Source organism: Pyricularia pennisetigena (assembly GCF_004337985.1).
Source record: "Pyricularia pennisetigena strain Br36 chromosome 4 map unlocalized Pyricularia_pennisetigena_Br36_Scf_11, whole genome shotgun sequence".
Lineage (NCBI taxonomy): Eukaryota > Fungi > Ascomycota > Sordariomycetes > Magnaporthales > Pyriculariaceae > Pyricularia > Pyricularia pennisetigena.
Window position 1 is genome coordinate 154,628 of NW_021940923.1, and position 14,823 is coordinate 169,450.

General features: G+C 50.9%; 4 protein-coding genes across 4 annotated transcripts; 1 reads left to right on the forward strand and 3 right to left on the reverse strand.

Annotated features, from left to right (window-relative positions):
- Positions 1-1,173: 1,173 nt before the first annotated feature.
- Positions 1,174-1,662, reverse strand: PpBr36_10687 (uncharacterized protein; the record flags this gene model as incomplete). The annotated part of the gene is made up of 1 exon (XM_029897796.1): positions 1,174-1,662. The coding sequence occupies one exon, from the start codon at positions 1,660-1,662 to the stop codon at positions 1,174-1,176; it is 489 nt and encodes a 162-aa protein (XP_029743683.1).
- A 1,265-nt stretch (positions 1,663-2,927) lies between these two features.
- On the forward strand, positions 2,928-3,838 carry PpBr36_10688 (uncharacterized protein; the record flags this gene model as incomplete). Its single annotated transcript, XM_029897797.1, has 2 exons — positions 2,928-3,656; positions 3,728-3,838. The coding sequence occupies 2 exons, from the start codon at positions 2,928-2,930 to the stop codon at positions 3,836-3,838; spliced, it is 840 nt and encodes a 279-aa protein (XP_029743676.1).
- Positions 3,839-4,315: 477 nt separating this feature from the next.
- PpBr36_10689 (uncharacterized protein) lies at positions 4,316-5,590 on the reverse strand (the record flags this gene model as incomplete). The annotated part of the gene is made up of 3 exons (XM_029897798.1): positions 4,316-4,491; positions 4,551-5,194; positions 5,406-5,590. 3 exons carry the CDS (start codon positions 5,588-5,590, stop codon positions 4,316-4,318), a joined length of 1,005 nt encoding a protein of 334 aa, XP_029743675.1.
- Positions 5,591-6,454: 864 nt separating this feature from the next.
- PpBr36_10690 (uncharacterized protein) lies at positions 6,455-8,091 on the reverse strand (the record flags this gene model as incomplete). The annotated part of the gene is made up of 3 exons (XM_029897799.1): positions 6,455-7,104; positions 7,231-7,832; positions 7,937-8,091. The coding sequence occupies 3 exons, from the start codon at positions 8,089-8,091 to the stop codon at positions 6,455-6,457; spliced, it is 1,407 nt and encodes a 468-aa protein (XP_029743698.1).
- Between the last annotated feature and the right edge of the window lie 6,732 nt (positions 8,092-14,823).

The window sequence follows — 14,823 nt, forward strand, 5'->3', positions numbered from 1 at the left end:
TTGATGGCGTTGAAGTTATTTTTTTTCCCTTTTTTTTCAAACAAAAAATTCAAACCTCTGTGCATTGCCGTCCGTATTTACAAAACCGCTGCTGATTTGATTATTCCTAGACAGTGAGTCATACCAGCTTGTCTTTTTCCAGGATACTATAATGCTATAGTATCTGAAATAGCTACATGGTAGGCATTATTCAACAACTGTGCAACTGCATTATATAAAAGCGATGAATCGGCATGGTTTAGCGGCTAAAAATAACCACGCACCTTCTCCAACCATTTCAATCTTTGCTGTTAATAATTTCAAAAAGCTTCTACAGTTGGAGTCAACGCCTCAAAGGGACGTCGTTTCTATCGAGTATGTTAGTATAAAACTTCCCAAACAGCGTCCCTGTGCTCTCTTCCGCAAGGAACCAGTTCTCCAATCACTTCCGGCGCGAAGTTATTGGAGAAAGACTCAGGCGGGATGTGCTCGGTAACCTCGGCAACCTCGGTCAAATAGCAAACAACCGGGCCAATGGCGCAGCTCCCGGCGCCACTCATCATGTTTACTAGCATTCGTTACGCTAGACGCTTGAATTCGGCCTGTACCTGTATGGAATAACAAACTGTTTCCTATTTCAAAGCGATGACCTGCTTAATCCAAGTTTGGAAGGTAAAGCCGCGCTAGATTATAAGGACTTTTAATATAATAAGTAGCATTGAGTTATTAATTCAAATGTCAGGAATAGATAAACGTGCTTATAAACAAGGTCCTGGTTAGGCTCAAATGATAAATTAAGTCATAAACTGTAGAACAAAGTGGTATCCTGTGGGAACTTTCGAATGTAGTCGCTATTAATCCTGTTATTCATTGAAACAAGCGCTTTTGGGCGTTACCTCGGCCGGCTCAAAGCCCTAAAGCCATTCTCAAGTCGATTCTTGTCCTCGGCTTGCCGATGTTATATCGTAAATCGTGATACGAAAGGTTCTACCAAATCGCAACAATGCCAGAGGCTGAGGGATTAAACCCGGTAGGACGTGAAAATTCAAGTGGCAAACTTTGTGTTGTTCACTCCTCCTGAGCCTTGCTGCGGTTCGTCTTGAAGCTTCTCAAGCCTGACCTGTTTGAATTCCCAATTCTGAACAGCTTCCCGAATTGCAGCTCTGCCTCTCGTTTCGCCGTTTTATCACCCGCTTAGTCTATCCGATCTTTCCGTGTGCCGTCCTCACTTATGTGGTATTTGTCCCACTCTATGATATTAGACCAAGGGATGATGTCTTTTACTGCAATTTCTGCCTCGTCAGGCTTGCTGTATTCTTTTCCATCTGCTTTGTATGCCTCGCTGATATCGACAGCGTTTGGGAGATCAGTCGTATTGATGTGGTAAATCCAAGTCGTGTTGCCTTCGAAATGTCGTCCGAAATAGCCCACAATCCAACTGTAGTTGCTGGATGTTGAGATCCACGGGTCGTTGTTATATCCGGGGTTTCCGGGCTCCATCATGACGTGCTGATGATAGCTCATGGAGCTGTTTTTGGGCTCGCCGAAGGAGTCGCCTCGACAGCGGAAACCGCCATCTGCCTCAATGGTCTCGGGGCTGCGAGAGTCGCCCCGGTAGATGACGGCTGGGATAGCAGCTGCAATGGATACCAGCAAGCTCAGTTGAAAGATTTGGCGGACCATGCTGGCGGTTGTAAAGCTGACGTGAGAGAATTGTCATGAGATATAAAGAATGATGATGGCGAGAGGGATTAGCAATTAAAATAATACATGTTGTGAAACATCATGCTAAGAAGTGCACGCGTGCAGTGCACGACATGTGAGTAATAGTAAGCACAGGGAGATACAAAGAGAATCATCGTTGCCATTTATAACAACTATCGAGCTTCGGTTGGAAGCCCCGGCAGAAAAAGACACAAGGGAGTCACGGTGCTTCATTGAAAGGCACTCTATGTTTCCAGAGAAAGAATACTTGGTACATGCGGGCCGCACCGACTGTCGATCCTAGCTGAGAGGTACTATGCGTAGATGAAATTTATGCCTCATAACGTCAAAGTAATTTAAGAACTTCCTTTAAAGTAAGCTTGGGAAGATCAGGTAATTAATCTAGTGGTGCGAATATGTTATAAGAGCAATGTTATAGGAGGGGTGCAAGGTTCCAGACACAATCGTATGCTCCTTTGATCAGCGAATCTGAGATTTTCAAAAGCCCGCTGACTCGTAGACGGAATGGCCGAGGGATGATGTGCCGCTAAACCAATAGCGGAAGTTCCCCTGGAGACGTTTTGTATAAATATCGAGAAGAGAAAGAAAAAAGAAGCCCCCACAGTCGTTTCCTTTTAGTGCATGCATCATCCACGTAAACAAGATGTTCGTGGACAATGCCCTGGCGGACCACAAACATGTTGTCATTTCCTGAGGCACCATGGGTTGCATCATGGCAGAGACTATAAGAGGAGATGGGAGCCGGAAAGGAGAAAGGTAGTTGGACGCCAAGTCTGGCGATTCTGTTCTTTTGTTGAAGTGTGTTGACGTTTGGGGCCCTGAAGACAGAAGAATGCTATGTTTGAACTCGTTTTACGTGTATACATGCGTATTGCCAGTGAACAAGGACATTAATGGGATTCATTCAAACTTAAGGGCATATTTACTCACTTCCAGAACAATGCAGTTCTTGAGAACAATGACCTTGTAATTGCAGACAAAGAAGCCAAAGGCTTTGTTGTACGCGGTTCCTCGATGAGTGGCGGCAACATAAATAAACGTCAACCTTCTCAAACAGTGATTGCCGTCTCACGGTCTTATCACTCCTGCATCTCCTCTGCCATTGCGGGCTATCCCCTAGTCTCTTTCACTATATAGCCTGGAGGACTTGACCAGACGTTTGAAGCCTGCTAACCCCCTTCCCCCCCTACTAACCCACAGTTCCACTCCACAGCCGCCCCCCAATGGACGACGCCGCCGCCGCCCAAGCCTACCTCTCGCAGGCAGGCCAGATCGCCCACGACCGGCTCATGTCGCACCCGCGGGCGCAGTTCGAGTCGCACCTCCTGGACGAGGCGCAGGCCATGATGCAAGCCGTGGCCGAAGGCCTGTGCACCGTCGAGGTCGACTACCCGATCCTGGACACCGCGCGGAGCGTGGTCAAGCACCGCTGGCAGGCCGCGGGACTCTGGCCGTGGGACCCGCTGCTGCCCTCGCCGCCGGCGGACGGGTTGGACTGGGCCTGGCCGAGGGCGCGCAACACGGCGCCGTGCGCCGCCGCGGGGCCCATGGCCCTTTTCGGCCTCGAGATGGGCGTGCGGCGGTGGCGGCTGGGGCTGCGGGGCGGCCGGGAGGCGCTCGACTCCCTGGACGAGGTCCTGCCTGCCAACGTCAACGATGTCGTCTACGCCGAGGTCAGGGACGACTGGCAGAGGCGGGGCATATGGGATCAGGCCTGGGTCTGTCTGCCGGGCCAGCTGTGGAAGCACCAGCGGCCGCTCGAGGACGTGCTGTTTGAGCAGCTGGGCGAGCCGCCGGCCGGCGTCCGGGCTGACCAGGTCGTGCCTGTGCAGCTGCAGGTGGCGGATGGGCTTGACATTTTTGTCAATCAGCCCGTTCCTGTCCGAGCAGATGGAGAGTGGGTAGATCCGCCGCCGGCCTATGAGGAGTATGAGCAGGGCGATGTTCACATAGTGAGTCCAGTGACGACTTCGTCACGACGCCGTTTCAGTCGTAGACGAGATAGTATGCGTGGCGAGTCTAGGGCAGCGGCGGCGCATTGGCGTCGACAATGTCGTCTATCGCGGGTCCGCTCATCGTCTCAGAGCCCATACTGGGGCAGAGAGCGAGAGTTTTGAGTGACTGCGACTCTTGATTTGTGATTTCCAACGGTAAAGTAACCTGGCGATTGCAGGTACCATTGGTGCGGGTCTCATCAAGGTGCATACGATACTTGTTGGGGAAAAAACGTCCTCTTTCAGCCCTTGTTCCAGCGCTTAGTGGCGGTGGTTTGTGCTTCTTTTCCACAATGCTTACAAGTGTTTCATAACCTGCTTACTTGACCTTTGGATTTTTGAGAGCTCAATGTGACTTTTCAATGCAACCTTTTCCATGTTTTCCCTGTTGATAGAGGTGACATCTTCCGCAGACATGGCAAGCTTTGTCACCTCGTCGTTCATGACGGTCTTGCGTTTCGTGCATCACCTTGTACGTATGTATTTACGACACTGTCCACCGTGTTGCAATTCCGAGGTCTACGTTGGCTAGTCATCAAACATATCAACTCGGCCATTGTTCGCGCAGATTTACCAAGGGAGGTTAACAAGAACACCAAGACACAGCTCATGTTCCTCTAGAAAATAGCCAGAGCGTTCGGGGGCGATCCCACCAGTCCAGCCGCGTTTAGCGGCGCCGACGTCAACAAGAACGAGTAGCGGCCCGTCTTTGCGCAGTGCTCCGACAGCTTCCTAAGGTCCCACAGCTCACCCAAGGGCATGCCGAGGAGGCCAAGGCAGTGAGGGTGGAGAACTAGGTTTCCGTCAGCGTCTCTCACCAGAAAGGCAAGAAGAAAACAGCAGTGTACTCACCAAGCCCCTCCATCGCCGTCACGCTCCCATCCTCTTTCACCGGCGGTAACGCCTCGACCCCATTGTTGTCGCAGGCAACGGCAGCGAACCGGCGATCCCACAGCCAGCGCACCGTCTCCTCCGCCCCGTGCAGACCGCTGATGGTGCCGCGCATAACCTTGGCAAAGTCGTCCTGGCTCGGCGCCTCCCAGACCTCGGTGACGCCGGTCCGGACCAGGAGCACGTCCCCGGGCCTGAACTCGACCCCTTGCGCCGCGGCAACCTCCTCCAGGTCCTTGACCGTGATCCTGTACGCGTCGAACGGGTGGTACTCCCTCCCGTTGGCCTCGGCCCAGCGCTTAAAGTCGACCAGCACGCCGCGGGCCACGACGCCGCCCCTCGCGTGCCACTTGTCGACCGTCGGCGCGTCCGGCGACGTGGCGACGTTGTCGGCCGCCGCCCTGAACCCGTTGTACGACAGCCCCGTCTCCTGGTGCGCCCAGTGCACCAGGCTGTCCCACTGGCTGCTGGACTGCGTGTTGAACTCGAGCTCGTCATCCAGCCCTGCGCCGCTGCTCATGCCCTGCTCCACGAGCGAGCGCACCGTGTGCACCGTCTTGCGCCGACCGGGCAACGGGATGTGGTTGAGGGCAGTCAGGGGCCAGCTGGGGTTTTGGTTGTCAGTTTTGATGTTGTTTTTTTGAGAGGCTGAGGGGGGGTTGCAGGGGAATTGAATCAGTGCATCGAATTCCGATCCTCTTTTCCCCCTCTTTGTGTACATGGTAAATGCAGGAAAGAAATCCATATTTATGATCCGGTTTTTAAACAATGACAGAAAAAAAAAAAAAAAAAAAAAAAAAAAAAAGGTCTCCCTACTTCAGAGAAATCGAAACTCCGTCTCGCACCTCAGCCCCCGCCGCTGCGACAACTGCCGGCGTGAGGTGGTTCAGCGTCCCGTAGACGTCCTTTGGCTCGCCGGGCTTGTCAAAGACGCCCCATGCGCAACCGGCGGGCATGCCCTCGACCGGCGGGAGGGCGTCGTAGGTTGGGATGTTGTCCATTATTTTTTTGTCCTTTGCTTTGCCGGGCTGTATTACTTATTCATCTGTCTATCTCACTTCCCACTTCCGAAGGGCCTTTCTGGCTGTTTGAACAAGAAAGATGCAAAAAGCCAGTTGTTTGTTTTTTTTTTTTTTTTTTTTTGTTTTCGATGCGACATGGTCCTCCTCCACCTTTTATGAACCGCAAAGGCGGGCGAGGTCAGCCCCATTTCCGTCGCTTTCCCCGCAGCCCACTGTAGCATCCCTCTCTCGGATATTTAGTGCGTCGCGAAAGCCCGGGAAAGCTGACCCTACCCTGTCTCTCTACTATATTTGATCCCCGCCATACAGAGGCAGGATTGGCGGGTTCAGCAGGTTGGACCTGGTATCACAACTAGACCCACCCCTGATTGGCTTTCCGACTAATCAAAATGAAGTTGCACAAGAACCATGCGGATATTTGACTCTGGAAAAACACATGCAGATGCTGGTCTCTCGGCGACGCAACCCTATCATCCATCTTTCCAGCTGCCTTCCGCGCATTCCGTTATCGTCGTTTGCTGCGTTGAGTGTTTCCTGTCCTTTCGAGACTCGTGCGGGGAAAAGATTCCTCGTTCTCATAGACTTGCAAAGAACGAAAAAAAAAAAAAAAAAAAAAAAAAAAGAAAAGAAAAGAAATTCATGATGCGTGTATTATTATATATGGCCAATTCCAGAGCCAAGGACTTTTGTTCTGACAACAAAACCACAAAGGGACGATTCAATCGATCAAGCATAGACCAAGAACAAAAAAGCAGGGTTTCATCCCATATCTCGGCCACGCAGACATCGTCTTATCGCATGCCCCCAAACTTCTCATCAAAACAATATCGATACACTACTCGCTCAAAGGGATCGGCACTTCCAGACTGGACTTGAAGCGCCTGACGTGCTGACTGCAATGTCGTTGCCAGAGGCCCAAAGGCCAAGTGTGCATATCATGACGCCGATGACCAACAGGGACGCGTTGGCGGCAAACTTGCTAGTCTGCTTGGGACTCGAGAACCACTCTCCCTTGTTCATCCAGAGCCAAAAGATGCCCGGGAGACCGTACGAAAACCAACTGACGAACAGGGCGGCCACCAGACCCAGGAGGCCGTTGAAGACTGGGATCGACTCCGAGATGACCCAGGCGATGGCCCAGAGACCGACGACAATGGCCATCCAGACGACAGTGGATCGCTTGGTGCGACGCTCCAGATGCACCGAGTTGCGGAAGACGCGCACAAAAATGTACTTGGACGCGACGTGGCCGTAGATGACGCCTGCGATGACGATGGTCGGGATCGCAATGCCCCAGATGACGCGAGGCATGACATTACCCGGCGCGGCCGAGAGAGCTGGAGAGGGCACGTCCTTGCCGACAAAGTAGTAGATCATGATGGCTGCGAACAGGTAAAGGACCGTGTCGACAATCTGGAGCAAGGCGAGAGCCTTGGGCCAGTCTTCGGGCTTTTTGAACTCGTCGATGACTGAGAAGAAGCACGAGTGGGAGGCTGTAGTCATCGGAGCATTGTTAGCTGGCGGTGCCGAGACTAGGCTTCCAAGTCGATATGGGCAACAAATCATCCAAGTTATTCCCCACTTCAACCGGGTAGGTGAACTCAAGAGGTAAAACTCACAAAAGGCCACGGCAACGTTGGTGACCCCGAGGAATGCAGGCGCAAACTCGAGCTTGCGGAACAAGTCGATGTTCATGCCGGGTCCAGGCTTCCACGGAGAAGTCTGCTGTGTAAAGGTGACGGCGATGGCGGTCACCACAACTGCGGCGGTGATGGAGGCGCAGCTGATCATGGACATCCAGCTCGTGTGCTTGAGCGTCCGTGGCAGGTTGCAAATGATAAAGATCAGAGTGCCTACGAAGCCCAGCAGGATCGAACAGACGCCTCTACCGTTGGTCAACCAAAGCAGGCAGATGGTCCACGTCAAAATATGCGAGGCCATGACAAAGACCTGGAAGAAGACCTGAGACCATCCAAAGATGACCTGAAAGGTGCCACCCATGCCTATCGGAGTGCCAATAACCTCGAGGGCGTCGCCAAAGTTGAGAACATGGGGGTACTCGCGCCGAAACTCTCCCAGAACCCAGCCGCTGTATGTCGAGATGATCGACATGGCGAGGATCACGATGATGCCCGGCACCAATCCGAGAGTGGCGAGCACCGATGGAAGAGACAGAACACCGAGCGAGACGGTCTCGGCGATGAGCACTATTCCACCTTGCCTGAGGACATCCGCATGATAAGCATGTCAGCTGCGGTCGAGACGTCTAGATACCTGTACCAACGAACAAGAACAAGGCGGCAAGACAGGATTTCAACAACATACCACCAGGTCAGGGTCTTGTGGTTGATGAGCTCCCCGAGCACGCCAGAGTTACCGGCTTCGCTCTGCTCCTTTTCGGGGTTGGGAGCGTTGTCGCTCGCCATCGAGCCGCTGCGAGGCGGCATGATGTCGTCGGGCCGACGAGCTTGTTCGGCCATGATTCCTGCGTCCTCTGTTTCTACCCTCGGCGGCCCAGTTTGGTATAACTATGTCTCTCCTGTTTGCCAACGTCCCTCTCCCTGCGACAAGGTTTGGGTCACTTTGGTGTCGGACGCAAACAGTCTGGGTACGTAATGAAAAGAATGAAAAGGCGCGAGGCAAAGTAAAACTCAAAAAAAAAAAAAAGAAAAGACACAGGATCCAGGACAGTACCGCTCTCGAGGGCGTGGAGAATCCGGGGCAGATGGGGGCTGCAGGTTTTTTTTAAATATGAGAATAATTATGATTGCAGATGGAAGGGATCTTATTAGTCACAGTCACAGTCACAGTCTCCTGCATGTGGGCTTGACTGGGCCCGGACCCCTTTGACATGCGCGCCGCGATCGGTGAGGTAGGGAGCCAGGCCTAGACAGAGCCTAGGGCATTACCCAGGCAATGAGGAGAGAGGCGAATGTCATGCTGCTCAAGGGGTGCGGGTGCGGGTGCGGGTGCGATGCGGGTACATAAAATGGAAACACCGAGCTTTGCGACTCCGGGCGCGATAGGTTGAATTGGGCCTGGCTGGGGGTCGACGGCGGAGTCTGCAAGTGCAAGCTCAAATCGACAACCTAGCGCGCCCTCATCTTGGTTTGCATTTGCTGTGGATGATGGCAAAAAAAAAAAAAAAAAAAAAAAAAACAAGACTTACTCTTGACTCGCCTCGTCCCGTTCGTTCCTTCTTGGCAGATGGCCCACCAAATGAAATGGCACAGGAACCGTGGCCCATCACCGCAGTATTTGTGGCAATTTCCCATCACGACCAGCAAAAAAGTTCGTCATTGTGGAGAGATTCGCTGTTGCTGTTTTCGCAGACAGGATTTCATCGTCAGCCGGCCATATGCAGCAGTCGAGGGAAGCTGTGGAAGCTACAGATAAGATTGTGCCATCCCAAACACTCAAACCGCCCTAAACGCAGCTAGCTTTAGGACATGCCGGATGACAGTGTTTGACATGCCACCAAAAGCTTCCCCTCGGAGGTCCTGGCCAAGTCCAAAATTAAACTTCAGGTTTTAGTTTCCTAACAAGGCTACCTCGCATAGTCAGCCTGGCAAAAACCATTGATCTTGATCAGAATTGGTGCTCGGTCAAGAATGAATCGAGCTTGGAATTTTTATCCGGTGGACATCATCTCTCCACATCCAGGTACCAACCCCCACAAAATTGAGCAATCTATTACATTACAAAAACAAGCAAACCACAAAACAGAAAATGAAAAAAAAAAAAAAGCCTCTCTCGGTGCGCGACACGGAGGCTTCATCCCCAGATAAAAAGAGCGTATCAAAAGACAGCAAGTGGAAGTGCATTGAGATGGGCACGATCTCAAAAGTTTAACTTCTGGCGTCAACCAAACACCTTAGACTTAGAACCCATTATTTGCAGACGCATGGTTCTTCTAGAAGGACAGCTGACAAGCGCGGGAGAAGCGCGGCAATCATGTCAGCCGCACAGGGCAGAGGCGAGTGAGTGACTTCACTGGGCAAAAAAAAAATCAACTACCGGCTGGATCCCGTCAGCCTGCCAATTCTGAGCTCCGCAACGGATTTGCCCGAAATTGGGACGGTTGGGTTGAGCCTCAATTTTGCATCGCTCTGCCCTCTATCCCAATAATAGTCTCGTTATTCTAAGAATTTATTTGATTGACATGTCCTCGTTTTCATGTCTGCTCACCCATGTGAGATGCTGCATTGCTCACCGAAATGCTAAAATGCATGCAAGGCCAAGGTGCCGTAATTTGTAATTACCAAGTATCCCACGCAGTAACTGCGCCACGGTTTCTCGCCGGGATTCGCATCTTTGGTACAGCACAGGGACTCCATCATCAACATCGTCATAACCATCAATTTGCAGATCCTCATGGGTCACTTTTCCCGCCCAAGCCGGGCCTCTAGTGCTCTAGTGCTTGGACTAAATTTGAAGAAATTTCTGACTCCGATGTCGGGCAAAGGTCGCATGATTTTTTTTTTTTTTTTTTTCCTCTTTTCTCTCTTCTCTCTCCCCTCTCCTCTTGCCACCTCTTTTTCTCTATCATGTTTCCCCACCAAAAGCACAAGCCATTGACATAGAAATAATCTACCATCGTACTTTGAGTACCGAAGCCTGCGAAAGGCTGGCAATGGACTGAAGGCTCACTGCCGCGGTGTGTTTTTCCGGGTTCTATGGCACACGGGCTCCTTAAAAAGAAAAAGAAAATTAGAATCTTGGAAAGACTGCAGAATGGTACCAGAATGATAGTCATCTTGTTCTGCTAGTCAAGGAAAACTAGGGATTGAGGCATATATTCGCAGTAGCCTCCGTCTCGTCAAAGTTTCATCCATGGCTGCATGTGCCGGCTTTGCTTTAAATTGTCCTGGTGGATGTCTATAGTAGATAGACTTTGCAAAGGTGTCAGCTGCTTGAGCTTGCAGAACTCGAACCAAGCATTCGGTGGTCCCTTTTTTGCCTCTTGACCACTTGCATCTCGAATGTATGAGGCTGGATTGACGCGTTGACCCGCCGCCATATGCAGGGTAACTACACCAACCCCGACAAACATTCGTTGCAACCTGATTCAGCGAAGCGGTTTCCGTACTAAGAGCGAAGGCCCAAGGGAAAGCGCGCAAGCTATTCTCTATCACACCGATCTGTAAAACGTTTCTCGTACGCGGATTGGTCCATTTTCTCGCCAAAACCAGGCAAATACAATACAAGTCTGTTAATAACGTTGCAAGGAGTCGTGGTGGTGATGGTGGTGGTGGTGGTAAGCCCTCGGCAAAAGCCCTGGAATAACGTAGCAGTTTACGCGCGAGCTTTGCTGACCCCTTCGGATATGGCCTTGCGTCACAGCCAGCGTTCTATGTTAATCTATAGAGCAAAGTGTCCACCGAACACAGCCAGACACCTTTGCAAACATTGACACTATAATCAAGCTTATTCTCATGTCTACCTATTCTTTCGAGGTTGACTCTAACTTGGAGTTTGAGTCTGCTACTCCCGGTGGACATCCTTTCCTATCCGGCACCCACAATTAACCGATGCGATACTCATGCTCCTGGTGTCGATGAGAAAAAAGGCCGCTGCTTTGTTGGGTCTCACTTAATTCGTCCTGCGAAGGAGTAGCAATACCATCGCCGCGCCCCAGGTCCAGCTCCAGCACTGCACTACCGGTGACCCTTGTAGGACTGCATGCTAATGTAAAACAGACAGTTTACACATTGACTGCGCTCGACTTGCTCCAAAATGAAGGGCACAAGATGCATGTGACCATTCTATGGCTGTTATAGCGGTTATGTGAGCAAACTGCGAATCCGTCTTGGTGATATCACGTGTAATAATTTTAGCGTTCATGGCGCGTTTGTCTTTGCCCTTTTGACCACCGTGCTCGAGTACTTGCTACCAAAAAATCGAGTAGGTGGCGCTATAAATATATTGCCGGTCATATGCCCATTCCAAGGGCTGGCCGAACATCGTGTGCGGCGGCTCATATCGGATGCGATCGGTTGCAGGTGCAGGCTTCCCTGATGCAGACCCATACACACCGTTGCGAGGGGCGTGCGGCGTTGTTGTGAATTCCTTTGTTGACTTCAATCTTGTGACAGATCGCGAGGGAAACAAAGACCAAGTCTAGAAGCTACCACAAGAGGTCTGAGGTGCGTGCCAGGTCGAGTGACAGACATGCTCTAGTCTTTCGAGGTGGTATTGGGGTACGCAAGTCAACTTGGCCGAGAAGATCGTACGTGTTTACGGCCACATCGCTACCGCGTTTTTGGTCCTGCCCAGCTTATTGGCTGGAACATGTGACACTGCTGGCCGTGGTCGTCGCTATTTGTAACAGTACAGCGAGCCTGTCTGCGTTGGCGTCGAGCCGAGCGCAGGCAGTTGCATTTTTGGGCGATTATCGGTAGCGTTTCCGGATGTAGCCTGTAGAACACAGAGTGAGGATCAATTCTTACGTCTCACTATCGGGGAGCCTTCCTGAAGGTCATACTCCGCGATCGATTCTTCAAAACCTTTAGCTGGAAGACCGCTGACCCATGCTCGAGAACTTTATTTCCTTTGGTTTGCCTTGTCCATCTTGATGTAATGCAGAGATGTGTCAGGCCTGGACAACAAGGCAATGTAATATTGCAAGTTTCCGGCATACATCAACTAGCCTTCTTTCGCAACCGCACCGGCAGTCAAGACGATTCCAGGCACCGTACCGATTCAGCGACTCAAGCGTGGGTACGGAAGAAGCGCTCGATGGCGACCTCCCGTAACGAGAAGCAGCATGCCAGGCAATTGTCTCCACACAGGCAAGAAGTACGTGTTCCTCGTCATCACCAGCACATTGTCCACATTGATCGGTCGGCCCCGAGTCTGATTCCTTTAAATGCCTCCTTGGAAGCCTGTGCCTGGCAATCCCCGGGCACAGAAAGTCTGGCTCGTCGTGACTGGCCCCAATGATTCCGGGTTTCGACGGTCTCGACTTCAGCACATGGGAATGGCTGTAAGAAGTGTATGCGACAGGCCTGGAAGGGGTAGAAACGGAAAGTGACATTCCTCGAACAATTTCTAGGCTTGTTCGACTTGTTGATAAAAAGTTTAATGTTGGTTTCCGGGCCGTATCTAATCATCTGGGCTGATACGGTAAACTCATTACCAAGATCATTGGCGGATGGTTACGCAAGGATGCGCGATACAAAGCGCCGCTCAAGCTCGCGTCGTCCATGATAATGCGGTCCCAAAAGAGACTCCAGACCAACTCGATAGATATCGTTATCAGGAGGCTGGAATGCAAGATTTCGACCCGTGATGGGGGCTTGCAATAGTGAAGGGCATGCTGCCGGGATCGTTTGTACATTATCGTCTGAATATATCAGCGCAATGATGCAAGTGGCCAGATCAAGTTGTTGGCAGGGAACTGTGTACCTATGGCTCGGTACGTCAGAGTAATTTAATTAAAACAAATCATTGAAAGTTGTTCGGTTATCGGAAACAGTTTAACTCCCATACGAATGGGAGGGCGAATGTGCGGAGCGAGGATGCAAAGCTATCTGCCCATTGAGAGAAGCTACTTGGCTTCCTTGCAAAAGGCATTTTTGGGTCGCCATGCTTCATCCCAACGCTTGTCTTTCACTCGAAGCTGTGGGGGCATGCCGCGTTACTGGTGCTGCTTGTTGGTTTTGTTTTGTTATTTGCGAAGGGTAGACGCGAAATCGTGCAAGACTGTTTGTTATTGAGATGCAGCGAAGACGTGCCATGGAAAATCAAAGGCGGCCATCGATCGAGGCAGGTCGATGGCTTCTCATCCAGGAGACCAAACGATGGGTGGAGGAGTTCGATTGAACACAACATGTGGCCAGTGATGGCCGGGCTATTGGGCCCAAGCTTTGCCGACAAAACGCATGGTGTGCAATGAATGGGCCACACCGATGAACGGTGAAAGAGGGTTAGAGAAGACCTAAGGAAACCACCAAATTAGCACGACAGAATTGGTTGACATGTGCCAGCCATATTCAGGATCCAAAAACGTGTGCTGTAAGAGATAAAATTCAAGTCAAAATGTGACCCGGAAAGCTTGAGCAAAGACTAAAAGCGGTAGTAACCATCGATTGTTTGTCGCTTTTTTTTCCCTTGTTTTTTTTTTTTTTTTTTTTTTTTTTTCCCACACCGCAAAGCAACTACGGTAACACTGGTCAGGCAGATTTCTTCGGCAGTGATAAGGTGGGGGTACCTGGTTAATGTGGAGATGGAGGCGCGTATTCGTACCTTATAAATAGGTGGAAGGGAACGAACCCCTTTTGCTGTTTTTCCGGGTTTTTCTTCTGCTACTTGGCATCAAGGACATACATACATGTATCGCAGCAACGGCCCAAACTTGAGAGCTGTAAGAGAAACTCCCAGTTCAAAGCGACGCCATGGACCTTGCACCTGAATCAAAAGTAAATGCAATCAAGGTTTTCTTTTTCTTTGTCTTTCTCTGAATTGGCCAGTCATGTTTGCACCCGTTTGCTTTGGCCTTCCTCAAGGGTCGAAACGACTGAATCTTCGAATGCTGCGGGGGTTATGTATGGTTCGGGTAATTAACAAAGAGGGGCTCTTGAATGGGGGCCGTGGGAAGGCGACTCTTTTCTGCCTGCGCTAAAACCAAGCTCAGACCAGGTTTTACTGCAGATCCAGGGGAAGGGAAGCGAGATCCCTGGGAACCTCACCTAATCTGGACCAGTCTGAAAGTGGGACCAAAGGACCCTGAAATACTTTTTGTCCTCCATTTCAGCAGGGGAAATCCTCAAAATTTGTTGAGGCGCATCCAACAACTGATACAGCTGTCGTGAAGCAAGCACATGTCAGCCAATTAGAGTTTGCATTTTCAGTGTAGGATAGATACACTGCGAATGTCAAATTTTTACCGAAGAGATAATAAATAGCGGGCAAAGAAATTCGTCGACTAGATCAAACTAAGGTATGTATGCACCTGACAGTCTCCCAAGCCTCCCTACGCCACTGTAGAGGCTAGACCACCCATCGCAGCCATGCAGTTAATTAGTGCATAATCTGGATGGCCAGCGACCGAGTCGGGCTGCACATCCGAGGAACGTGGATTTCCTGGCAACTAAGTTATAGTACTACCATGTAAAACAAAGCAAAACCAGAAAACCCAAAGAAAATTAGGTAGCACCCTAAAAATCCTCGACTCGCATACTGTACAGTCGGAAGAGCACAGCACAGTACGT